Source organism: Felis catus, chromosome B4, assembly GCF_018350175.1.
Source record: "Felis catus isolate Fca126 chromosome B4, F.catus_Fca126_mat1.0, whole genome shotgun sequence".
Lineage (NCBI taxonomy): Eukaryota > Metazoa > Chordata > Mammalia > Carnivora > Felidae > Felis > Felis catus.
In genome coordinates, this window is record NC_058374.1 from 73425253 (window position 1) to 73450818 (window position 25566).

At 40.6% G+C, this 25566-nt stretch overlaps 1 protein-coding gene across 2 annotated transcripts in view; it reads right to left on the minus strand.

Annotated features, from left to right (window-relative positions):
* SLC38A1 (solute carrier family 38 member 1) overlaps nucleotides 1–25566 on the minus strand; it is a 69841-nt gene that overhangs the window by 40619 nt on the left and 3656 nt on the right. For both annotated transcript variants that reach the window (XM_011283882.4, XM_006933636.5), the window contains exons 2-5: nucleotides 16278–16392; nucleotides 12360–12573; nucleotides 987–1062; nucleotides 583–698 (exon numbers count right to left, since the gene is read on the minus strand). In XM_011283882.4, the coding sequence (XP_011282184.1) occupies nucleotides 583–698; nucleotides 987–1062; nucleotides 12360–12481 (314 nt within the window). In that variant the 5' untranslated portion in view covers nucleotides 12482–12573; nucleotides 16278–16392. The remainder of the gene's footprint in view (nucleotides 1–582; nucleotides 699–986; nucleotides 1063–12359; nucleotides 12574–16277; nucleotides 16393–25566) is intronic.

Below are 25566 nucleotides of genomic sequence, written 5' to 3' on the forward strand. Positions count from 1 at the left end.
AATAAGCTCTCTGTACATTTGCAGAAAATCCCATTCAACAGTGTGAGAAAAAGTTATTTAAAAACAAAATTGCCTAATTTCTTTTAACTAACTCTCAGAGAAAAGTACATGCTAATTTCTCATCTGTGCTTCTTGGCTATTTATTACAAACAAATTTACAATCACCTTTGGATATAGTACATGTTCCACTGCAATCCAAACACCAAAGTGGTGAGTGGTTGGATTAAATACCTCTTAATATTTTGACCTTTTAGCTGAGATTTAAAATGACAGATAAAGAATCCAAAAATACCAAAAAATGCTATCTTGAAATCTTTTAATCCTTTTTATAAATGCTTATTTTGGTGTTTTTGATTAATGAAAAGATTTTCTCCTTCCATTTTCTTATAAACATTAGGTGCAACTTGGAAAATCATTCCAATAAACAATATAAAAGTATGTACTCACAACTTAGCCAAGTTAGTAAAAACATAAAATGAAATAAAAACTACTTGGAAATATTTCCAGTGTCTTCTGTACATGAACAGGAACATACAGAAAATACAGTTTTAAAATGGAAATTACAGCACTGTCAACACTCACAGAAAAAGTAGAATTCCGGTGTTTGCCAGGGCAAAGGCGAGTCCCAAAATCCCACTGCCCATAATGGCATTGCTTAGGTTAAAAACAGACATGCCTAAGGAGGTTGTTCCTGGAATCTAAACACAGAGACAAACATAAGCAAAACCGTCCCCAAGAAAGTTCATCATGTCAAAGTCTTTAAAACACTATTAGGAACCAGTGCAGAAATAAAATTCAAGAAATACTTATTTAGTGGTCTGGTTATTTTCCAAAATGGGTTTCAGGAGAAAACACACAGGGTCCATGGAATATCCTGGGGAATATAAATAGCTATACTTTTGGTAGGATGCTACATGCATTAAAAACATCTGTCCCAATTTATGGGATTCAAACAAATAAGCAAACTTCATTATAATGACACTTACATAGTCATCACATTTCTTTTTTTCCAAGTGGCTGTTAGTGAGACTTCTTCTACTTTCGCGATCAGAAATAAATTTGCTGTAAAGACATGCAGAATAATTTAATTTCACAATAATGATTGAAGGTTAACATTATTACTTATCAAAACATCACACAGGGAAAGTTATCAGTCAATTACTTAAGAATTTACAGCCCTATTCAACCACCTTTCTGTTTTATTTTGCTTTGTCCCTTGCCAGTATTAGTTGTTTACACTCTTGTTTTACCAAGTGAACTATGAGTGTCCCAAGGGCAGATACTTTGCCTCATTTGTTTTTAATTTTTTTTTAATGTTTATTTATTTTTGACACAGAGACGGAGCATGAGCAGGGGAGGGGCAGAGAGAGAGGGAGACACAGAATCTGAAGCAGGCTCCAGGCTCTGATATGTCAGCACAGGGCCCAACAAGGGGCTCGAACTCACAGACCACGAGACCATGACCTGAGCCGAAGTCGGACGCTCAACTGACTGAGCCACCCAGGGGCCCCACCTCATTTTAATATCCCTCACTGTACTTAGTACAAAACACTATTAACAGCAGGTGCTCATCCTGAGATGAAGTGAAAGACAACCCTAAATCAAAAAGAACTATAATCTCGAATCATTCAGATTCGAATCATTCAATACTAATAAATGACTATACACAATACAAGTTAACTTTTATGTAGATTTTTCTCTAACTGAAAATTAGGTAATGTCAAGGATACTATAAAGCTGGCATTTATTTTTTTAAATGATTATTTATTTTTGAGAGTGGGGGAGGGGCAGAGACAGAGAGAGAGAGAGAGAGAGAGAGGGAGAGGGAGACAGAGGGTCCAAAGTGGGCTCTGCACTGACAGCAGAGAGCCTGATGTGGGGTTCGAACTCACAAACCATGAGACCATGAGTTGGATGCTTAACCAACAGCCACCCAGATGCCCTATAAAGCTGGCATTTAAAAGAATACTGGAGCGGCGCCTGGGTGATTCAGTTGTTAAGTGTCTGACTCTTGATTTTGGCTCAGGGCATGATCTCAAGGTTTGTGAGTTCGAGCCTTGTGTTGGGCTCCTAGCTAACAGCCTGCTTGGGATTCTCTCTCTCCCTCTCTCTACCCCTCCCCCACTTGCACACACACACACACACACACACACTCTCAAAATACATAAAAACATTAAAAATAAAAATAAAAATAGGGGCGCCTGTGGGGCTCAGTTGGTTAAGCGTCTGACTTTGGCTCAGGTCATGACCTGGCAGTCCAAGGGTTCAAGCCCCATGTCAGGCTCTGTGCTGATAGCTCAGAGCCTGGAGCCTGCTTCAGATTCTGTGTGTGTCTCTCTCTGCCCCTTCCCTGCTCATGCTCTGTCTCTCTCTTAAAAATAAAAAAAAAAACTTGACCCTCCCCCACTCATGCTCTGTCTCTCTCTGTCTCAAAAATAAATAAACGTTAAAAAGTAAATAAATAAATAAATACAACTTTAAAAAATTAATAAATAAAGTTTTAAAAAGTATGTTTTAAGAAATTGAAGCAGGAATTCAGAAAGCTCTAAGAATCATCAAATATATTCAGGGTTAATATGAGAACTTTATGGCCTAAATTTCTAATTAAAAAAGAAAATTCCCCATTAAGAAAACAAATGTTATTGTCAAAGAAAGGGCCATTCATAGGTAAACTGTTGTATGTATTAGTAAAACACGTTAGGGATGCTTTTAGGCTCTTCTTCTGAAAATGTCATTGTCCGGTCTCAGCAAGAACTAGTCACAGTGAATTTTTTCACTAATAAACATGAAGCCGCTTGAACTGGACTATTTTCAAGCAGGTATCTTTAAACCGTACACTAGATTTTCATAAGCTGTTTTGAATGATGTGGTATTTCACAATAAAACATTTTTAAACGAAAGACAGATATCGTCAATGTTGGTTTACTATAGCTACCTACCTTTTTCATCTTTAATCTAAGAGGTCTGGCTTCTCCCTGGCATTACTTCTCCAAGTTTGCTTCATTTTGCCCTGACAAACTAAAGACAAGCAATATACATACTATGAACTTCCTCTGGGACCATCACCTCATATAAGCAGCACAATCTCTGGCTTATTCCCTTCAGCATCTGCCTGTGTCTACAACCTGTCCAGTTACCGTGAGAGCGAAAGGAGGTAGAAGGAAACCTCGGTCTCCTGAAACTCAGGAGAAACTGTGCCACTAAAACCAGAATAGGTTTGACTGTGCAAACCTGAGATGAGATCAGGAATCCAGAGAAGGAAACGCTTCTTCTATTGGGTGGGACTAGCCAGAGGAAACTTAAAGGCAGACGCCTGAGAAATAGTATTGCAGGCTCTTAGCAAGAGAACGACATAATGAAAGTATCTTTGGAGACCAATCTGGCAGCTGGATAGCATTGTTATTAATGATTGGTGTGGCCCTTCTTTTGCCCTTAACATTTTAAATCTTTACACAGAACTGAGGTTTACGGATCTGGCTGAAGAGGGGCAAGGGAAAGGTGTCTTCCTTTTCACACGGGCAGCCCAAAGAAAGTGGGTGCTGGACTTGCCAGGGTGAAATGGACTCCTATTTAGCGTTGCTATTAAGTAAAAGGCTCTATTTAATCAGGTTAATTTTAATAACTCAATTCTAACCAAATCTTCATCTAGAAGCTCCCTCATTTGCCTTTCTTGTGGAGGGACCTGTTTTCCAAATAGAATTTCCATTATTTTTTTAATGTTTACTTATTTATTTTGAGAGAGAGAGCGCGCGCACGTGTGCGCAAGTGAGCACACAAGCAGGGGAGGGGCAGAGAGAGAGAGAGAGAGAGAGAGAGGGAGAGAGAGAATCCCAAGCAGGCTCCGTGCCATCAGCACAGAACCCAATGCAGGGCTTGAACTCACAAACCATGAGATCATGACCTGAGCTGAAATAGAGCCGGATGCTTAACTGACTGAGCCACCCAGGTGCCCCCAAGAATTTCTATTATTTTTAAGTCAAAAGAAAAACCCCAACATTTTCAAAGAAACCAAACCAAACACCAATAAAACACCTGTGACAGCAGATCTAAGTTCCTAGCCTGGCGGCACTCAGAGCTGGTGGCAGAGGACTGGTGGGCAGGGGATAGGCCGCAGACACCTTGACACCAGGGGCCTTCAGTAGGGTCAAACATTGTGCAACGTAAAAGGATAAAGAATAAAGTCCCTGCATGATTGCTGGGTCTTTCTTACGGAACTTCTACAGGGGGAGTATGATAAACTGACATACAGTAGCAAGTAACCATTAAAAAGCACATTAGAAAACATTGTGTATCTGAGGCACCTGGGTGGCGCAGTCGGTTAAGCGTCCGACTTCAGCCAGGTCACGATCTCGCGGTCCGTGAGTTCGAGCCCCGCGTCGGGCTCTGGGCTGATGGCTCAGAGCCCGGAGCCTGTTTCCGATTCTGTGTCTCCCTCTCTCTCTGCCCCTCCCCCGTTCATGCTCTGTCTCTCTCTGTCCCAAAAAAAATAAATAAACGTTGGAAAAAAAAAAATCAAAAAAAAAAAAAAGAAAACATTGTGTATCAAGTGTCTCCCTGATTCTGCCTCTTCCAGTCTACTTTCTGCGGAGGTTAGGCTTAACAGGTTTTCCCAAACATCTTCACTGGCTCCCCCACTGAAAAAGCTTCAAGTACGGATTCCCTGTACTGCTTAATTTAATTTTGTCTCAATGTCCCAATCTTAGCTCCCCCCGCTTCTCAAAATGATCTTCCCAAGAGAGGTGAGGCCTGAGACAAGACCAGTGCATTTTCAGAACAGAGACTGAAAACTCTGAAAAACAAGTACAGGTGACCCTTGAACAACACAAGGGTTAAGAATGCTGACCTCCTGTGCAGTTGGAAATCTGTGGGGAAACAGGTTTTGCTTACATAAATGGGTTAGAAGTTTAGGACAGAAAGCCGCCACCATGGGGTGAAAGCACCCAAGGTTAGCTAGCAAGATATTATAATGGGATCTTGAGTAATTTGTTATATCACTTGCAGGAAATTACTTTCCATCTGATGCCAATATACTATTGTGTTTTGATCACAAACTCCACTTGCCCCCCAGACCCTTTGCTTCTTACACACATAAGTTAATGATTACTGTCTGACTGTTTTCTCCATGCTCACGTGTGTAATATCTGGTTTTCTTCATGCTCACCACGTGGGTAATATCCTGTGAGCTCAATAAATACAGAGACAAAACACCTGTTTGGGGCTCTTGTCTCCTCCCTGACATTAGCCTCTCTTGTATTCAATTCTGCATCTGCTCTCTTTCTGGACAAGAGAGCACTCCAGATTCATAGTCTGCAACAGAAATCCACGTATCACTTTTGACTCCCCCAACACTTAACTAGTAATAGCCTACTGGAAGACTTACCGATAACACAAACAATTGATTACACATACTTTGTATGTTACATGTATTATATACTATATTCTTACATTGAAGTGAGCTAGAGAAAAGATAACTGTATTAAGAAAATCATTTCCAGGGGTGTCTGGGTGGCTCAGTCAGTTAAGCGTCCGACTCGTGGCTTTGGCTCAGGTCATGATCTCACAGTTTGTGAGTTCGAGCCCTGCATCAGGCTCTGCACTGACAGTGTGGAGCCTGCTTGAGATTCTCTCTCTGTCCCTCTCTCTCTGCCCCTCCCCTGCTCTCTCTCTCTTTCTCTCAAAAACAAATAAAAACTTCTAAAAAAGTAAAAAAAAAAAATTATTGCCAGTACTGTACTGTATTTGCTAAAAAAAAATTGGACCTGTGCAGTTCAAACCTGTGTTGTTCGAGGGTCAACTATAGTCGGAATCCACTCTCTCTTCAGGAGACCCTCCTCTTAGCCAGTGCAGTTCTGCCTGTCCAAAATACATTTTTTTTCTTTTTTTAAGATTTTAAAAAGTTTATTTATTTATTTACTTAGAGAGACAAAGAGAGAGAGACTGCAGAAGGGGCAGAGAGAGAGAGAGGCAGAGACAGAATCCCAAGCAGGCTCTGTGACACAGAGCTTAAACTCAAGAACCTTGATATTGTGACCTGAGCCGAAATCAAGAGCTGGACACTTAACTGACTGAGCCACCCAGGCACCCCTGTCCTCCCAGTTCAAAGCCCTCATCTTCCATGAGTCTTCTTATACTCTGGTCTGAATGGAGTTTTCTGGCTCTGACCTATTTACTATTTTTCTGTGGCACAGACTGAGCCATGAGGTCACTTTGCATCCCGAGCAGTTATGTGGTGTCCTCACTCCCTCTCCTTCCAAATGGACCTGCCCATGCAGTAGCAACTCAGAAGACCCTCCACAAACCAAATATGCATCTTCTTTTCAGGAATTATGGAGTAGCTTAGGCTGCAGGGAAATCTAGCTCAGTAAGAATGAAGTACTGAAAGAACGCCTCTTTATTCTCTTTGTGTTGTTCCAAAATGTTCTCCTCTTTATATCTCTTTATATCTTTGTATTTCTGTAAACTATTTTCTAAAAACAAATAAAGCCAACCTTTTTTGTAATGGAAAAGTCTATTCAAAATAACTAGGTCATGCAGCTTATCACAAGTTTCTGTTATCTCACCATTTAAAAAATGCAATTGTGTGTTAAAAAGCACTGACCTCTGGCAAAGAAACTGAAATAAAATTTCTATTTACTGACTTAAAAATGGGCTATGGGCAAGGGTGCCTTTGACATGTGGTCTCAGATGATAAAGGTATTATTAAAAAAAGAGTTTCCACAGGGTCGTTCTGTACCCACAAAGCAGAATTCAACCAACTCTTAGGTAGCCAATTGTTCTGCAAACAAAACAAAACAAAACAAAAACCTACAGTGTCTGTCGTGGTGACCTTCAATAGACAAAGCCTTAAAGAGGATGTAGGCGTTATACTGAGGTAGTGTGAAAGGAGGAGAGAAACATAGAACAGTTATTTAAAACCAAAAATAAATCAGCAACAACAATCCAGTTAAGGATGGGTTGTACAACAAGAAGAAAATCTTCCTATTGTAATCTCCACCAATCAGGTTCTTACTAGATTATAGTGTTTCATTTGAAGATTCGTCACACAAAAGGGATGAGTGGTTGAACTTAAATGACCTTTGTGAGTTCCTTCCCTGAAATGTTAACAATCTATTAAAAAGGAAAAGGAAAAAAGAACAAGAGCAAAGAAGCAGGTAACAAAGAGACTGGAAAACATGAAAGAATGAAAGATACAGGAAGGCATTTCAAGAGAAGACCGATACAGATGGTCAACGACACATGGAAAGATGATCAACATCACTCATCATCAGGGAAATGCAAATCAAAACCACAATCAGATATCACTCCACACTTGTCAGAATGGCTTAAATCAAAAAACACAAGAAACAATAAGTGTTGGTGAAGATGTGAAAACAAAGGAACCCTCTTGTACTGTTGGTGGGAATGCAAGCTGGTGCAGCCACTGTGGGAAACAATACAGAAGTCCTCAAAAAGTTAAAGATAGAAATACCATATGATCCCCTAATTCCACTACCAGGTATTTACCCCAAGAATATGAAAACACTAATTTGAAAAGATATATGCGCCCCTATGTTTATTGCAGCATTATTTATAATAGCCAAATTATGGAAGCCACCCCAGTATCCATTCACAGATGAATGGATAAAGAAAATGTGGTATATATCTACAATGGAATATTTCTCAGCCACAAAAAAGAATGAAGTCTTGCCATTCACAACAACATGAATGGACCTAGAGGGTATTATGCTAAGTACAATGTCAGTCACTGAAAGACAAATACCATGATTTCACTCATATGTGGAATTTAAGTAACAAAACAAATGAATAAAGAAAAAAAGAGACAAAAAAACAGACTCTAAAGAACAAACTGATGGTTACCAGAGGGCAGGTGGGTGGGGGGATAGGGGAAATAGGGGACTGGGATCAAAGAGTGCACTTACTGTGATGAGCACTGAGTAATGTACAAAATGTATACAATCGTTGAATCACTATATTGCACGCCTGAAACTAATATTACACTGTATGTTAACTATACTGGAATTAAAAAATAAATTAATGAAAAATTAAAAATAAATAAAGAGAAGACTGAGAAGTAAACAACGCTTTACTTGATGGGTAAACTACTGAAAAGAGAAAAAAAGGAGAGGAAGGAGACTTTAACTGGAACAGGATCCATTAAAGAAAGGAAAGAATTTTCTGACATGAAAACTGAATTCAAGAAGTTACGGAATCTCCTTTCCTAAGGTTTAGACAAGATAATTAAATTTTCAAGGGTCCTTCCAAGTGATACATATTTAGTACATAAATTCTGAAAGATACAGAGGGACCAAAACAAAGGCTAGTACAGGGCATAGTGACAAGAGTTGTCCCAGATTCTTTTAAGAAAAATCTTAGTAAGACACTCAAATTTTGTTAGATGCTTCTAGGGTCGTAACAACACTAACTCTACATCGAGATGAGAACAGCAGTAGATAGATATTAAAATACATGAATATGTGCATGGACACAGAATAATCTACTAATATTTCGACAACTTTAACATTTCAACAGCTTTAAGGTAACAATAACCGGCCACCATGCAAAACCTTAAGCAATGCTATTATTCCTTGGGGTGGAGAAGACAGACATGCTTACCAAAGAAAGAGGGTTGCACTGTTATTGATACATACTTTTCTCATACTAAAAGGCTTACTATTGCCGGACACTGCCAAGTACTTTACATGGGTTTTCTCATCTGTTTTCACAATAATTACACGGGCTAGTACTATTATTAGCTCCATTTCAGAGAAATTAAGTAACTTGACCGAAGTCACATTGCTAACAACTAAAACTGTTGAGCCAGGATTTGAATATGAGCTGGCTGAATGCAGAGCCTGAATTTTAACCTACAAACAGTATAACAGTATTGCATTTAATATTCCCCAACGATCCCATGAGGTAAGGTATTATTATTATCCCTGTCCCACAGGGATGGCACTAAGGTTCGAAGCACCAGACCACACAACATCTATTGATGGAGCCAGGATTCAATACAAGTCTAAATCCAAACCATGCACTAACTGTTCTGTGTGTGTGTGTGTGTGTGTGTGTGTGTGTGTGTGTGTGTATGTCTTTGTCTGTCTCTCTCTCATTTAACAGATATTTTGTAACATCCACCCTGTACCAGGCACTATTATCATACCATATCATACCATTACAAGGTATAAGAAATAGAAAGATGATTAAGATGGCTCTTTCTCTTAAGCTTACACCTAGAAAGTTTAGAGCTTGCTACTACTAAAGTGTAGTCCATGGATCAACAATAAGGCATCACCTGGGAGCTAGCTGGAAATTAGAATGTCAGGATGCATCCCAGACTTCCTGAACCAGAATCTGCATTTTAACAAGGTTTCCAGGTGTTTCATACGCACGTAAAAATATCATTTTTCACTACTGGTCTAGTGGACATTTTGAAAGGATTTGCTGTTTCAGGTATAGTTTTCTATGACTACAATCCAAAAATTAGGGCACGAAAGAAAACAAATGAACTGGAATAAGGGCAGGTGTCCTAATACCAAAATGGCTCTACTCTATTTTTAACTAAACTTAAAAAGACTAGTCTTTTTTTTTTTTAAGTTTATTTTTTTTTATTTTTTGAGAGAGACAAAGACAGTGCTAGCTGGGGAGGCACAGAGAGAGGGAGGAGACAGAGAATCCCAAGCAGGCTCTTCAATGCCAATGCAGGGCCTGATGCAGGGCTTGAACTCATGAAACCATGAGATCATGACCTGTGCCAAAACCAAGAGTCGGATGCTTAACCAACTGAGCCACCAGGTGCCCCAAAAAAGATGATTCTCATAGTATCCTAGTGGGGAGTTTCTGGGCAAAGTTACCAGTTACATGCCAGGTAAGGAGAGACCAACATTCGTTTTCCACATTCTCTCTAGCTTCCTAAAAAGAGGCAGTGTGACCTAAAAACTCACTCCTTTGGGAGTTGGCTCTCTTAGATTCATATAATTGAGCCTACTTTCCTCTCACCAATGTGAAAAAGCCACAAGAAGTGTGAAAGGTATTTAGGTACAGCTTTTGCAGGAATCATGATGGGTGTCTTTTTTGTTTTTTTGTTTTTAATTTGCCTTTTTTTTTTTTTTTTTTGGCTTCTCGTTGTCATATCCTGTTTTTAATTTGAATTGTCCTAGAGCCAGGAATGAAGCAAGATTCATGAACTGTGTCAGTGAAAGAGAGGATATTAAAGAAAGAAATGCCTCACACTGTATTTGCAGCAGCGGAACCAAATTCCACAAAGCAAGCGGTCAGCACCAGCCAGCTCTCCCGCTGTAGCTGCTTACTGCCTGAGTCACAGCCTGTGAGGAAGTGAGCTCACCCAGGCAAGGTGCCCAAGCCACAGGCGAGAATGGATATTTCCAGTCACTGCAAGCTGTAACCTCCTCAAAAACTTAGTATTTTCAGTTTAGTAAGTACAACATTTAAAGATCTGGCTCAGATTCTAAACTGAATATTATCAATGACTCACTTGAAGGTCCTCCAGGTTTGCACTGCTTTGGGAATGAAGCTTCATTATCAATCCCAAGTGTCCTAGTTGTGAAATGGTTAGAATCCCATGCACCATTAAGTGGAGGTCAGCAGTGACTGCGGGACGCTCCAGGTATACAGAGCTTAAAATAGCACTGGTAGAGTTAAATAAAACCAGTAAAGACGATCTTTTTCATTAATGCCCCAGCATTATAGTCAGAGGCGGCAGGAGAGGAGCAGAAGGACAGGGATTTCTCACAGTTCTGCATGTGCCCTTGGGCAAGTTACTTTATTTCTCGGAGCCTGAGTTTCCTTATTTGTAAAACGCATTTTTAAACCATCCTTATTTGCAAAAGAATGCATTGCATGATGTTATAAGGAAAAATGGCAATATATGTAAAAACACCTGGCGCTCAAGAAATGGTAATTATTATTGATAATTACTGAGAAGAGGTGCAAGAAGCAAATTTGCATCCAACAATAAGAAACATCATAACACAGTGAACTTGGATAATAACGAGGAAGTGTCTGGGTTGCAGACTTAACCTCTAAGAACATTTAAGGAAGGGAAAAAGGGAGATGAGGCAGGGTCGGAATTTCTGAGTTTGTAAATGATGGCAGCTGAGTCCTTTGCTGGACTTCCAACTGTACACCGTATCAGAACACAGAGCAGATTTCCAGAAACACTTTCCACAAAGATGCCTGGTGAGCTGACATGTTTTCATTTTCCTCAATCCCAATTTCCTTCTGACCACCCCCCAAATGTATAGATTGGTGGTGATCCCAATTTCCTTCTGACCACCCACCCCCCAAATGTGTAGATCGGTGGTGTTCTAATAAGGGGTCGCGTCTGCTCTCTTCCCCTGGTCTTTTAGGAGGGCTGCATTCTTCAAGCAAACCACAACACTGAGCCCCAAGCTGGAGAGCGTCCTGCTAAGGGATCTACATATGCTGGCTATAAAATCAGTATGTCAGAAAATGCCTCAGATCACTTTTTTTTAAAAAGACACTGGTCCTGGGACACCTGGGTGGTTCAGTTGGTTAAGCGTCTGCACTCAGGTCATGATCTCACAGTTCGTGGGTTAGAGCCCTATGTCAGGCCCTGTGCTGACAGATTCTCTCTTCTTTCTCTGCCCCTATACTGCTTGCACTCTCTCTCTCTCTCAAAATAAATAAATAAACAAACCAAAAAGGAAAAAAGACACTGGTCCTACTCTTCTAACTTAAGAAACATAGGACCCGAGAGCTGCAAGGACACGCTGAGGTCACAACTGGGACCGAGAACTCTGAGGGCAGACTCTTCCCATCTGCCTCCCTACTTTCTCTCACTCGTGCTCTGTTTTCTTTCTGTTTCATGTACTAATTCTCTACTACATTTTCTCAGAGAGCCACTGGGGCTAACCCATTGTTATTATTATTTAAAAGCTGTGTCATAAATGATGCTTGCAATAATGTGTTTGCAGTTTTAAAATGGGAACATTGGCAAATAAGACGTGGACCATTGTTGATTAGTATGTGGGTGAGGGCAGACGAGAGTGTTACACACTCAGATACGGGATGCGGCGAAATTCCAATAGTCTGTCTAATTCACAAGCACAGAGCTTTGAAAAGTTAGGGCTGGTTGGGGTCCAGTGTATTGACATTTTTTTATTAGACTCAATTGAAAGGATGAATAAATTACTTTCCTATTTGTTTCATCTGCTATTGCATACTGTGCCCAACAGATGTCACATAAGAAATTCAGATTAGATTTTCAAATGGAGCATAACTTTAGTAATGAATAATTCAAGGGAAAAACTGAAAACCAGAATAATATTTTAGAGACATTTCTTTCATTGGATAGAAAGTGTTAGTGGAAAAATACTCACCTATTTATCTGACCATTTTCTACTTCAGTGAAGTCATTGGAATCGTTGCTAATGTTATCATCTTCGGGCACGGTCATGTTTTGCAACTCTGTTAATTCGAGTCCACTTTTGAAATGCATCATGTTTAGAAAGTATCTGTGGTCAAAAAATTAGTCCAAATTCTGCTCTGAGTGTATTACAAAGGGATAGCAGCAAAAATAGAAGCTTGACACCCCTAAAATACAACACAAGAAAACATTATTAAACATATGAATACCGCCACTGATTAAAGATAAACTATTACAAGCAAAAAAAAAAAAAAGTTTACCGATAATTTAACACATTTTGCTATCTAATGCATTAAAGCAATCTTTGTACATCTAGTTATAGAGGCTTATCTCTAAATTTTATGCCTGTCATAAATCTCTCTCCATCTCAACTACAGAGGGAATCATGTGCTGTAATCTTTGTGTTCACGTTTATAGGAACACCATGTCAGCTGCAGGCAATACCAATGCCCTTTTATGAAACAGTGTGTTTAAAATGAAAGCGACTCAGTTATTTTAGTGCATCTGATCACAGGGCACACACATAGTGGGTGCAGACGACAAAGACACAAAAGCACCTCTGATTTAGCAATCCCAGTTTAATAACAATGCAAATCCTCAATAAATGGCATCATGAGGGATCAACTACCCAACCTGGAGGTCAAGCAGCAAAGGACAAATCTGTGTTTTGAAATTTAGCAAACACTTTATCCATCAACTGCAAGAGATTAAATCAATCTCTTCAATGAAATCACTCCATGTCAGGGAATTAGGGAATTAAAAACTCATACTCTGGGGATTTAGGTTAATCCACCTAAAACTATATTTCCTCTCCAGAAACGAAAGACTTGCAGAGTTCATATTCTCCCCCACATGGATGAGCAGAACTTACATTTCAATGGTGTAGAAGAAGGAAAAGAGTTTCAGACACACAACATCACAAATTAAGAAGCAGATGGCAGAGTGCCTGGGTGGCTCAGTCGGTTATGCAGCCGACTCTTGATTTCAGCTCAGGTCATGATCTCGTGGTCCACGGAGTCAAGCCCTGTGTTGGGCTCTATGCTTAGGATTCTCTCTCTCCCTCTCTCTCTGCCCCTCCCTCGTTCACTCTCTCTCTCAAAATAAATAAATAAACGTTAAAAAAATAAAAAAAAAAGAAACGCAACCTAAAAAGCCAGGTCTATGCACATAGAGGAGCCTCAGCAGGATCATCCCAGTGAGGGGATAGAGACCATGGAATGAAGCAGAATGCCAATAAGTTTGTTCTTCTTTTTACCTCCAATGGTAAACCCTTTTGGACGACATTCTGTCTGATCCTGAAACCTGTAAGATGACGGTAGCCTAGTTAAGAGTCAAAACTCTAGGGGCTCCTAGGTGGCTCAGTTGGTTCAGCGTCTGGCTCTTGATTTGGGCTCAGGTCATAATCTTGCGGTTTGTGGGTTTGAGCCCTGCATCCGGCTCTGCGTTGACAATGTGGAGCCTGCTTGGGATTCTCTGTCTCTCCCTCTCTCTCTCTGCCCCTCCCCACTCACACACATACTCTCTCTCAAAATAAGTAAATAAACTTAAAAAAAATAAAGGGTCAAAACTCTAATGTGCCCAGCTAAGCATCCTAGTATATCTCAAGAAGCATTTTGCGAATTGAAAAAATTTTCAGGACCCATAGAAAGTACCTTAGAATGATACCTTTTTTAGAAACTTTCTTCTTCTCTTTCCCACAACCAGGCCACACAGTATTCCCGTTTGTTCATGCAGACTCACATCTAGAATGAAACTTTCCTGGCTCCAGAATCCTTTACAACTTCCAGCAGGGAGATTCCCCTAGTGCTGGGGACCTTCTGTTCCCCTTTGTACCTGTCCTCTTGAGCCTGGACCCCCAAAAGGATGGGGAGAACCTTAGACACCAGGCATGGATGGGGATCCATGGGGCCAGGGTAAATGGACCCCGGAGTGGAGGCCTGGAGCTTCCTCCCACGCCCCCAGAGAGAGGGGGACATCTTTGTCCTCTGCTTGTGAAGACACTCTCACTGCCCACTAGCAGTGAGACTGGGGAAGCTAGGCTTCAAAAAAAAAAAAAGGAAAAAAACATTTCCTAATGCCTCATGTTTTGAGAGCCTCACCTGCCTGCAGGGCAGGGCCTCTCCTGGAAAACAGGAAGCCAGGACAGGGAGAGTTGAGTGCCATGTCTCCTGGGCTAAGGCAAACCTGGCAGCTCAGGGCTGATTCTTCTAGCCAGCTAGCAACAGGGCCTCTCTGTTTTCTGTGCCTTCACACAGCAGCAATGTTTACAACTGCCTTTACTTCATAAAAGCTGAAGTGCGTTAACATGTGCTCTTACTTGCTGACCGCCTTAATGAAAGCTGCACGGATGAGCTAGACTGGGCACTTCCCAGGAGTCTTGCCACACTAGCTGTCTCCTGTGCAACTTCCTCAGAGTCTGAAGTGACATGAAGTGATACCGATTCAGATACTGAAGTGACACTACAGGGCTGGTAGAAAGTTGATTCACTGGATAGCGTTTCCAATTTGGGTTGAGTCCTTTTCTCTCTCCAAATTGGTAGAAAACAGGACACTGGACAAAAATTTTCTGGGGACAGGAAAGATGGACTGATAATAGATCTAAGGTCTCCTGTTTGAATTTCAACTTTCATATCAATATATGTGTGTGTGTGTGTGTGTGTGTGTGTATACAAATCATTTAATAAATGGGCATAAAAGCAAAAGAATAAAAAGACTAGAGGAAGTCCTGGCCACGAAAATATGTATTAGGCAAATCCCAGTACAAAGTTAATCACACAGAATTAATTCCCCCCCACACACACCCCTTTGGCTTAAAGAGAAAATATTTTTTCACAGTTCTGGAGACCAGAAGTCCAAGATTAAGGTGTCAGCAAGTTTGGTTTCTCCTGAGGCCTTTGTCCACGGCTTCTGGCCAGCTGCCTTCTCTCTGTGTCCTCACGTGGTCTTCCCACTGTCTGTGTGTTGTCTGTGTCTTAATCTCCTTTCTTTCTTTTTTTTTTTAGAATAAATTTTTATTGTTATGAAATAACCTATCTGAAATCTAACTTGTTCTTGAAAGTGAAAACTGGAAAATGGGGTAAATTAACAAAGTTAGTGACACCTCTCCCAAGGCTGAGGTCACATTTAGAAATTACTCTCTATTCAGTTTATTTATTGAGGCTAGATGATTAAGGAATTTAAAAGGTTGAAAAAGGTCAAATTCAGGGATCTGAGGCAGCTTTGTAGAAAAGTCACATTTGGACTGCCTCTTGAAAAAGAATTTTTTTTTTCTGATTCTAAAACTAATACATACTCACTGTATAATCTTTAGAACAGAACTTGCAAAAGAAATCCCACCTGCGGGGGAGCCTGAGTGACTCAGTGGGTTGAGCATCCAACTCTTGATTTCGGCTCAGGTCATGATCTCACAGGCTTGTGAGTTCAAGCCCCTCTGTGCTGATCTCTCTCTGCCCCTCCTCTGCTCTCTATATCCCTCTCTGCCCCTCGCCTTGCCCTCTAACTCTCTTTCAAAATAAATAAAAATAAACTTAAAATAACATTAAAAAAAAAAAAAAAGAAATCCCACCATCCAAAATTGGGCCACTGTTAGATACTGGTGTGTTTCCTCTCTTCTTTTCTTCTTTTTTATTCCCCTTTCCTTCTTTTTCTTTTTCCCTCTCTAGCTCCCTCTCCTCCTCTTTCTCTTTTATTAACATTGGGATTTTAGACTCTTTTTAACCTACTTTTCTTCATGTAGCATTACATTATAGGCATTTTGGAGAATAGAAATGTTTTTTTAAAAACATTACTTCCTTCTTAACGAATAATATAAACCTTTATAGAAAAATTAGAAAATACATGTTTGTAACACAAGTAAAAAGAAAAAAGTCACCTCGTATCTCAGCAAACAGAGATGATCACTGTACATATACAGGAGTATGACCTTCCAGGGCTTTTCTATGCACATAGATACAGTGCCTGGCATACAGCAGGCACTCAATAAATACCTGTGAAATGAAAAGAATGAATACAAATAAAAAATAGGTATACATTTACAAACATGGAAATTGTACCAGAGTTTTTAAAACATATTTTTTCACTTAACAAGATATGATCTCCTACCCTGAGTTATGTCGAGAAAGTAAACACGGCCTACACCATTACTGCAAATGCTTGCTTATCTGCTTGACTGTGCCATAAACTGACATCCAACCTTTACTGCTGGACAGTCACACTGCTTGACAGACAAGTGACTGACTAGAGATGGGGCCTGAGCTGGGACGTCTCAGTAAAGGAGAACATGGTCAATGGCACAGAGGCAGGAAGTGCAAGTTGAGCTCAAGAAGCAAAAAATTACAGTTTCACTGAAATACAGACGCGATTATCAGATCACATACAATTAATTAAAAGACCTAATAGGATCATTGTGTGAAGATCATGATGTTAGCCCAACCATAATTACTATCTCTCAACTTTTATAATAGCTTATAAATTAAAATTTACTCAGCACAGAACATCTTTTATCCTTTACCACAATCTTGTGAGGTACTCTTAAGCAAGCATTATCTTGGTATACTTATTGGTACATTTTACTAATAGTACCAACATAAAATACATAAACTTATTCTCTATTCTTTATAGTGTTATATATCAAAGGAGAAGATCTACAGAAAAACTTGTCTGGCCTTACATTGCTTAGACCCTGTTTAAGCAAGCAAGACCATCCCATATAAAGTGACAGTATACTATAAAATATCTGCATGATAGAGACCAAACTATATGGCAGAATAAAGGAAAAATCCAGAAAGATTTCAGAGATATACAGACATACCGATGTACAGAAGGAAGGAAGGAAGGAAGGAAGGAAGGAAGGAAGGAAGGAAGGAAGGAAGAAAGGAAGGAAGGAAAGAAGGGAGGGAGGAAGGAAGGAAGGAAGGAAGGAAGGAAGGAAGGAAGGAAGGAAGAAGGGAGATGGGAAGGTGGGAAGGAAGGGAAGGAGGGAAGGACACAGGTATGAAGGGAGGGACGGAAGGAGAGAGGGATGGAGGGAGGGAGAGAGGGAGGGAGGGAGGGAAGGAAGAAGGAAGGAAGGAGGGAAGGAAGGAAGGAAGGAAGGAAGGAAGGAAGGAAAATAAATGGTTGCCTGGAGAAATTGCTAAGGTTTTACAAAGAGTTAGAACTTGAACTATGTCTAAAAACAGGTGGATTTAGACCAGGGGGTTGGGAAGGCATTGCTTGTACTGGGAACAACACAGGCCAAACGTACACACAACAGCCCTGAGTGACCATTTAGATGAACCTACCTAGAGTAAAGGGAGCAAGGTACATGTTCTTAAGTAGTAGAAGTTTTATAGGTTTGGTAAAAGCCAACTGAAAGAAAACCAAACCAAAGAATATATTGTAACTTAAACAATGTCCAAAATCATTTTTAGGGATAAACACAATTTCAATTGCTCATGTACTTTGTGGTGGATCCTGCTCAATATTTGCTCCTACTTCTTTCTAGTCTAGTTCTGTAGATGATGGAAAGTTGATGGCATCCATTCTGCTGGTACAATTCTAACAGGTGCAGCAGAGAGTTCTGGAGCCAACAGTGTGGCTATGGATTCCTGATCATTGGATGTGGCTCAAGCGATGTGTTCCTGGAGCACGCAGTTCAGACAATAAGAAACTGGCTTCATGGTTTCCTGCCTTCCTGACAGAGGCACAAGTAGCAGTTCCCTTAGCAGACTGTTGTTAAGTGGTGGTATTCTGGTAATTATTTCTAAAGACCCAGCCTCAGGCCATCTGCCATCTCTTCTAACCATCTTACAGGTATTTAGTTGTCTGTATTAAATCTCTTTCACTTAACATACATAGGAAGATCTCTGTTACATGCGACTAAACCCTAATTGATATTATTTTTATTTCCCCCCTTTCAAACTTTTATGATGGGAACTTCTAAATACATATACAGAATAGTAGACAGAATAGAATAATGAACCTTCATGTACCAACTTCAACAATTATCAGGTCAGGCCAATCTTACTGAAGTTTTACCCCCAACCATCACATAGAATTATTTTAAAGCATTCTGATATCATATCATCTGTAAAATATTTTAGCACATATTTATAAAAGAATGCTTTTATAAAACAATACCAACAGATCACTATCAAACCTAAAAACTAACAATAATTCCTTAATATCACTAAATGTCTGGTCACACATACTTAATTCTAAAATTGTTATGAATCCCTCTTGGTTTTTTTATTATTATTATTCTGAAAAACTAATAAGATCAAACCTTTCCTAGTTCAACTCCTGAGAATCAATTATAATAACTGGGCCAATAGTTTTGAGAGAGTGTTAGGCCTTCAGGCCAGTGATGGTCCTCTTCCTCCTGCCATCTCTTCCCAGGCCTGAGCCAGTTTACCCACCTGGGATCCTTGGATCACCTGGCTCTTAGCTGGTAATAATGCGAACCCATGAGCTGCTTTTGTGTATCTCAAAAGGCCTCAAACATGCCAAACAGGTTGACTAAATGTCAGGTATCCTTGCTTTTAAGTAGATTGCATTAACTTGGTGTGATGATCCTAAATTCTAACTGGCAATTTTATGTTTCTTTGAATAACAAAAATAGGAAATAAATTCATATATTAAGGTTGTAGTCAAAACCCATTAAACGCTATCCTTAAGATCTAGATATTGTATCTCATATAAATTATATTTCAATTAAAACAAAAGCTTAAAGGGGTGCCTGGGTGGCTCAGTTGGTTAAGCGTCCAACTTCAGCTCAGGTCATGATCTCATGGTTTGTGGGTTCGAGCCCACGTCAGGCTCTGTACTGATAGCTCAGAGCCTGGAGCCTGCTTCGGATTCTGCATCTCCCTCTCTCTCTGCCCCTCCCTTGCTCGCACTCCGTATCTCTTTGTCTCTCAAAAATGAATAAATATTTTTAAAAAATTTAAAAAAAGAAAAGCTTAAAACTGATAGAATCTTTGAAAACCTGTGATCTTTGGACCATGGGGAATAATACAAGTGCCTTTTGGTAGTGAACAGGCTGGGAGCCAGTAAGCAATCTCAAACTGTAGATGTTTTCTCTCTTTCTTACTCAAGACTCACGTCTTAACCAAGTGCAAGTGGCCTCAGCCGTGCCAGCACTTTGAATCACCACTTCCTCTCCGCCGGTTTCCCTGACTTCCGCCAGTTACTCTCAGCTCCATATCTGGGAAGTGACTTTGTCTATAACCTTGAAATACCACCCCCACCCCCTTTACTGCCAACAGTCTGAACAACTTGCTCCTGTCTTCATCACTCCCCTGAAACCACACTCAAGTGGCAAATTCTGGCTCTACCAATTAGGAGCTGTGGACCCTGGGCAAGTAGGTTTTCTCTTTGCCTCAGTTTCTTCATCTGCAGACGGGAGACGCAGAATACCCACCTCATTAGGTCGTTATAAAGATTCTACAATCGGCGGGGGGGGGGGGGGGGGGCCTGGGTGGCTCAGTCAATTGAGCATCCAACTCTCGGTTTAGGCTCAGGTCATGATCTCACGACTTCATGAGTTCGGGGCCCACATCGGGCTCTGTGCTGAGCGTGCAGAGCCTACTTGGGATTCTCTCTCTCTCTCTCTCTCTCTCTCTCTCTCTCTCTCTTCCCCTCCCCAGCTCACACTGTCTCTCTAAAAATAAATAAGTAAACTTAAAATTAAAAAAAAAAAAAGGAGATTCCACTATCGGGCACATGGGCAGCACATACACCAGTACCTTATATATCTTAATAGGCCTGGTGCCTACAGGCTACTGTGACTATGCTTGCTACCACTGCTATGACTTCTAGTCAAGGCAGGTGGCCTTGTCTCAGTCCTCATTTTCCTCAACTCCTTCCACGACAGGGAGCACTGCTTCCTGACCTCCACCAACATGCTCCGGAGCACTGCCTCCAGGCCTCCTTTACCAGCCCCCTCGCTCCTCCCTTATGCGGAAAGAGGGGTAGCTCTTCGGGCACACGCTCCAAATTCTTTCCTTCTTAAGGTTTCAAGCTCGTAGTGTCAGGCTTCATCCCAAAAAGGCATCTTTCCGATTTCTTTCCCCAGTCTTTTTCATCTTATAAAACTAGCATTCCTTTGCATTACGCAATAGGATCTCCCTTGTAAATACTACTTGATAATGATCGAGTCACTTAACATGTCACATGTTTCTTCATCTGTAAAATGAGAAGGCTGGAGGGAAAGTGGATCTCTCAAGCTCCTTCCTGCTCAGAAAAATTTCCACAAGTTCTTTGTAGACTCCAGCTGCCCGCTGGACTTCTCCACGTGGATGTTTGCCATTACCTCAAACTCTGCATGCCGAGCTGAACACATCACTGACCTCATGCATCAGCTGTCCTATTCCTGTTAAAGATAACGTTCCCTCTCCTCATCACTCAGACTTGGAGTCTGGGTATTACTTTAATGCTGCTGAGTATCTAATCAGTCACCAGCCCCCATCAACATTCTTTCATACGTGCCCCCATCCTCTCTGCCCCTCATTCCTCTCCGCCCACAATCCTAACTTGCAGAGTTCAGTGCCTCTGTGCTACCTGCTGACTCTACCCTCTCCCTGCTGCAGACACACGTTCTGGCCCACTTCTCTTCCCCTGTTGCCAACTGTAACTTCCCAATGTCTGCAGGATGAAGTCTAATCTCTGGACCCTTACAATGCAACACGGATTGCTCATAACAATCTTTTTAATTTTCTCTCCTGTGATGTTCCTCCTGAACTTTCCGTTCCCCACCGCGGATCTAGTTGTACGCAGTCTTCTGCTTTGTTCACACCATTCCTTTGGCCCTGAACATGCTTCCTTCCCCCTTCCCGTGAAGCCCATGCTTACTTAAGGACAACATTTCTTTCAAAGCCCAGCTTGTTGACTTTCATGCTTTTTTTTTTCTTTTTAATTTCAAACCAACCTTCTCTGTGATATCTTTTTCCCATGACCAACCCACGACAGATTGTTTACCTGTGATAAACTCTTTCAGGACTTTTGTATAGATTACTCATTGGCTTACACAAGGATTCTTATATATCTTAATAGTCTTCTTGCATTCTATCATCCTTCCTAATTATAATCTCAACTCCTTGAGGCAGGGACCATAAACCTCACAGCTCCCTAGCACATGGTAGCAGCAAATATGTTAACAGTAATAATGATAACTAAATTTAAAAAGCAAGCTATGATCATCTGTCTGCAGATAATGTATCAGTGATCCCCACAAACACACTTTCTCAGGAAAACAAAATAACAGGTTGACCCCTGTGCATCCTACCTTGTTCACAGTATCCCAACCCTGGCTCTCATGGCTCCCAGAATTCCTCTTCTGTTCTGGTTCCTATATGCTCTTTCAAATGTCTGTTATCAAAATGCCCAGCCTATGATGTCCGGGAATTAACCTAATCCACATTCAGATGTTTTGAAACTACTGTGATTTCTCTAAGACAGAAAATACTGATAAACTTCAGAAGTCAATGAAGTCTCTGTATTTAACTGTAACGCTGGATTTAAGAGGACAAACTGTATGTTACATTAAGAAAAATCCACTTGAAACTTAATTTAATGAGAACAGCGAGTGTATCTGAGCAGTGTGTATACCACAAAATTAAAAATCTTCCTCAATGGGTTCCTGGGTGGCTCAGTAGGTTAACATCAGACTCTTGATCTCTGCTCAGGTCATGGAGATCAAGCCCCGAGTGGACTCCATGCTGACAGCACGGAGCCTGCTTGGGATTCTCTCTCCCTCTCTACCCTTCCTCCGCACGTGTATTCTCTCTCTCTCTTAAAACAAATAAATAAACATTTAAAAAAATCTTCCTCATCTACTGAAAATTCATAGATGTAAGTAATTCCTAAAAACACAGAGTTGAAAGCAACCTGCAATAGTTCAGCCTTTGAGAAAATTCTCTTTCTTTGCACATGTATATTTTTGCTCTAATGATATTTTTGATTATGGTTGAACTAAAAACACTGGATGGGATTTTCTTTGTTATTAAGGCTTAGCTAAGCTATGACAGCTAGCTCCCAACAAAAATACTCAAGAAATAATAGAAATAAGGAGAATTTTAAAGCATCACAAAGTGGTACATGTAAAAAGGATCATTTGTAAAAGAAAAAAAAATTTACAAATATGCCTTTACATGAAAATAGAAAATGGAAAACACACTATACCCTAATACCAAATGATGTAATAATCCTTGGACAAGTTTTTCTTCCCTCTAGGCCTGTTTTCTCACTTTAAAATAGGAAGATCACATTAACTGATGCTCTCTCAAAGATATCCTCCAGTTTTAAAACCCCCTGGATTTATGATTCTATAATGTTTCTTAATGGATCACTTTCAGAGATAAGAAATGGGCTTGTGGACAAATCTTCTGAATAGGTGACTTAGGCTAGAAGTTGTCAGTTCTAGACAGAAAGGAATCACCTTGGGAGTTTTTTTTTATTTTTTAAATAACCTAACACACACCAGTTTCTGATTTAACTGGTCTAGGGTGGGATCAAGCATGGATATTTTAAATGCTTCCAGGAGAGTGTAACGTGCAGCCAGTACTAAGGTCTACAGATGCAGACCAAGGGTTGCAAATGCAAACAGTGCCCAGGTCCACGAGAAAATGGGCAAGACAGACTGGCATAAGGAACTGGAGAACATGTACCCTATCTAGTTCAGTGGGAATAAGCCAGATCGTCCCTTTTTTTTTTTTTTTCCAACAGATGCAGATTTTAAGTGAAAATCTGATGTTTAAATACTGACAACTAATTCCAAACAATTTTAAGAGAAAGTGTAGGTCACACAAAATGTACTCACAGACTTTATTTGGCTTTATAGTCACCAGTGTACAACCTCAACAAAATGAGTCCCATCAATCAAACACAACTTTTTCTCTGCACTCTGTCCTGTCTCTCCTGCTCAGAGCCTCTTCCTCCTATACCTGGGTCAGAACCTATCCCTTTCCTTTTCCTTTCCATTGTCTCTTTCTTTTCCAATCTTCTTCATCACTCCTAAAACAAGGAAACTGAGATCCACACATTTAATCTTTTATGTGTGGCCCTGGCTGTATCACTGGACAGGATTTTGTGCCTGGGAAAATTCAGGTTGTAAATTGTAACCTAAGGCTATGGTCCCATGATGTCAAAACTGGTTGGGTTAGTCAAATCAGGGAAAAAGTCAGTCAAGCTCACAATTCTGCATTACTTAGACTTTATCAAGCAACATACGGAGGTCTTCATTTGATTTCTGACTTTGTTTTGTTTGCTTTAAAATCTAAGCCACTCAGTCAACTCAGTCAGTTGAGCATCTGACCTTTGATTTGGGCTCAGGTCACGACCCCAGGGTCGTGGGATCAAGCTTTGCGTCAAGCTCGCGAGGAGCATGGAGCCTGCTTAGGATTTTGTCTCTCTCCCCTCTGTCCCTCCCCTGTTCGCGCATGCATTCTCTCTCTCTAAAATAAAAAAATTTAAAAAAAAATTAATAAAATAAAATCTAAGCCACTGTGATTAGAATCATCCTTGGTGCTTTTTTTTTTTTTTTTAATTTTTTTTTTCAATGTTTATTTATTTTTGGGACAGAGAGAGACAAAGCATGAACCGGGGAGGGTCAGAGAGAGAGGGAGACACAGAATTGGAAACAGGCTCCAGGCTCTGAGCCATCAGCCCAGAGCCCGACGCGGGGCTCGAACTCACGGACCGCGAGATCGTGACCTGGACCGCGAGATCGTGACCTGGGTGAAGTCGGACGCTTAACCGACTGCGCCACCCAGGCGCCCCACATCCTTGGTGCTTTTAAAAAGCTCGTAAGTCTGGGCTCCACCCCAGGTCAACTAAATCTAAAGATCTAGAAATGGAATCTGGGCATTCACTGGTAGCTTTTCAAAGACCCCAAGTAGGTCTAATATGAAACCAGAGTTGAGAATCACTAATCTAACTCATCCCCTAAAGCGGTGGATTAGCAGCACATTTAACTCCAGATAACTGGTCATCTTGGATGACATCTTGAATAGATCTTTTAACTTGTTCAAGGGTTTCCTCAGCAATATTTTCATTGTTATCTTCACAACTCTGCCAGGCAGGGAGCTCAAAAACTATTACTAGCATTGGAAAGATGAGAAAATGAGGCATAAAAACGTTAAATGATTTGTCCAAGTGTGCCTAGCTAGTTAATTGGCAAAGACACATTGTAATTTTACTTGAGGCAGAGTTCCTGGATTGTGAACTTGGTGCTCGCTAAATTTCCCCAAAACATAGTGCCTTCCTGATCACCAAATTCCTTCACTCTCAGTAGGTAACCCTAACACATAGGTGGGCACTAGAAAGTCAGTGACTATAATGTGGTCCGATTTCAGAAATAAGTATAACAACGTTTTTAAAAGCCTTGATCTAGGGTCAGTGGTCCAAGGTGTCTTTTTCTGAAGTCTATGATGTGATTTTGAAAGTGCTTACTTCTACACGCACCCTTCCCCCACCCCCACATCCCCTCTCAGAGTTTCCATTAAGGTATTATTTTGAGAAAAGCATTTTGAATGATTAACTATGCACACAATTTCAGAGGTAAGGGGAGCTTTGCTGATCAACTTTCCCAGCACCTCTGATAGATGACAAACCGAAAGTCTCTTTTAATTCAATACATACGCAACACTAACATGGTGCCAAGCACTTCATACCCATTATCTTAACTACGTCGTCAGGCTAACTCAATGAGATGGGTACCACTACCACCACCATTGTCATTCTCTTCATTCCCATTTAACAAACAGAAAACAAGGCGGAAACCCTGAAGTTTAGAGATGCTAAACAAGCTGCCCAATATCCCTGGGCAGGTACGTTGGGATCTGGAATTCGTATCTGACTCAAACCCTCTGGCCTCATCCCCTACCTTCCATCACCAGGAGTGACAAAAGTGCAAGAAGTAAAAGATAAATCCTACGTAAAAAGTAAAAGGAAATGCTAAGAGATGATCAGTGAACACTTATTTGAAAGGGCAGAGAAGTGGTATTTGGGCTAGGCCTTCACAGATCCATAGGATTTTAGTAGGCATTCCAGTCCAGAATCAACACCGATATTGAAGCAGAAAAGCAACAGGAAGAGCATTGGTGGACTGAGAGAAAGAGAGCGAAAGATTCAAGGAGTCAGATCATGGAGAGTCCTGAGTGTCCGGCTAAGGAATTGAGACT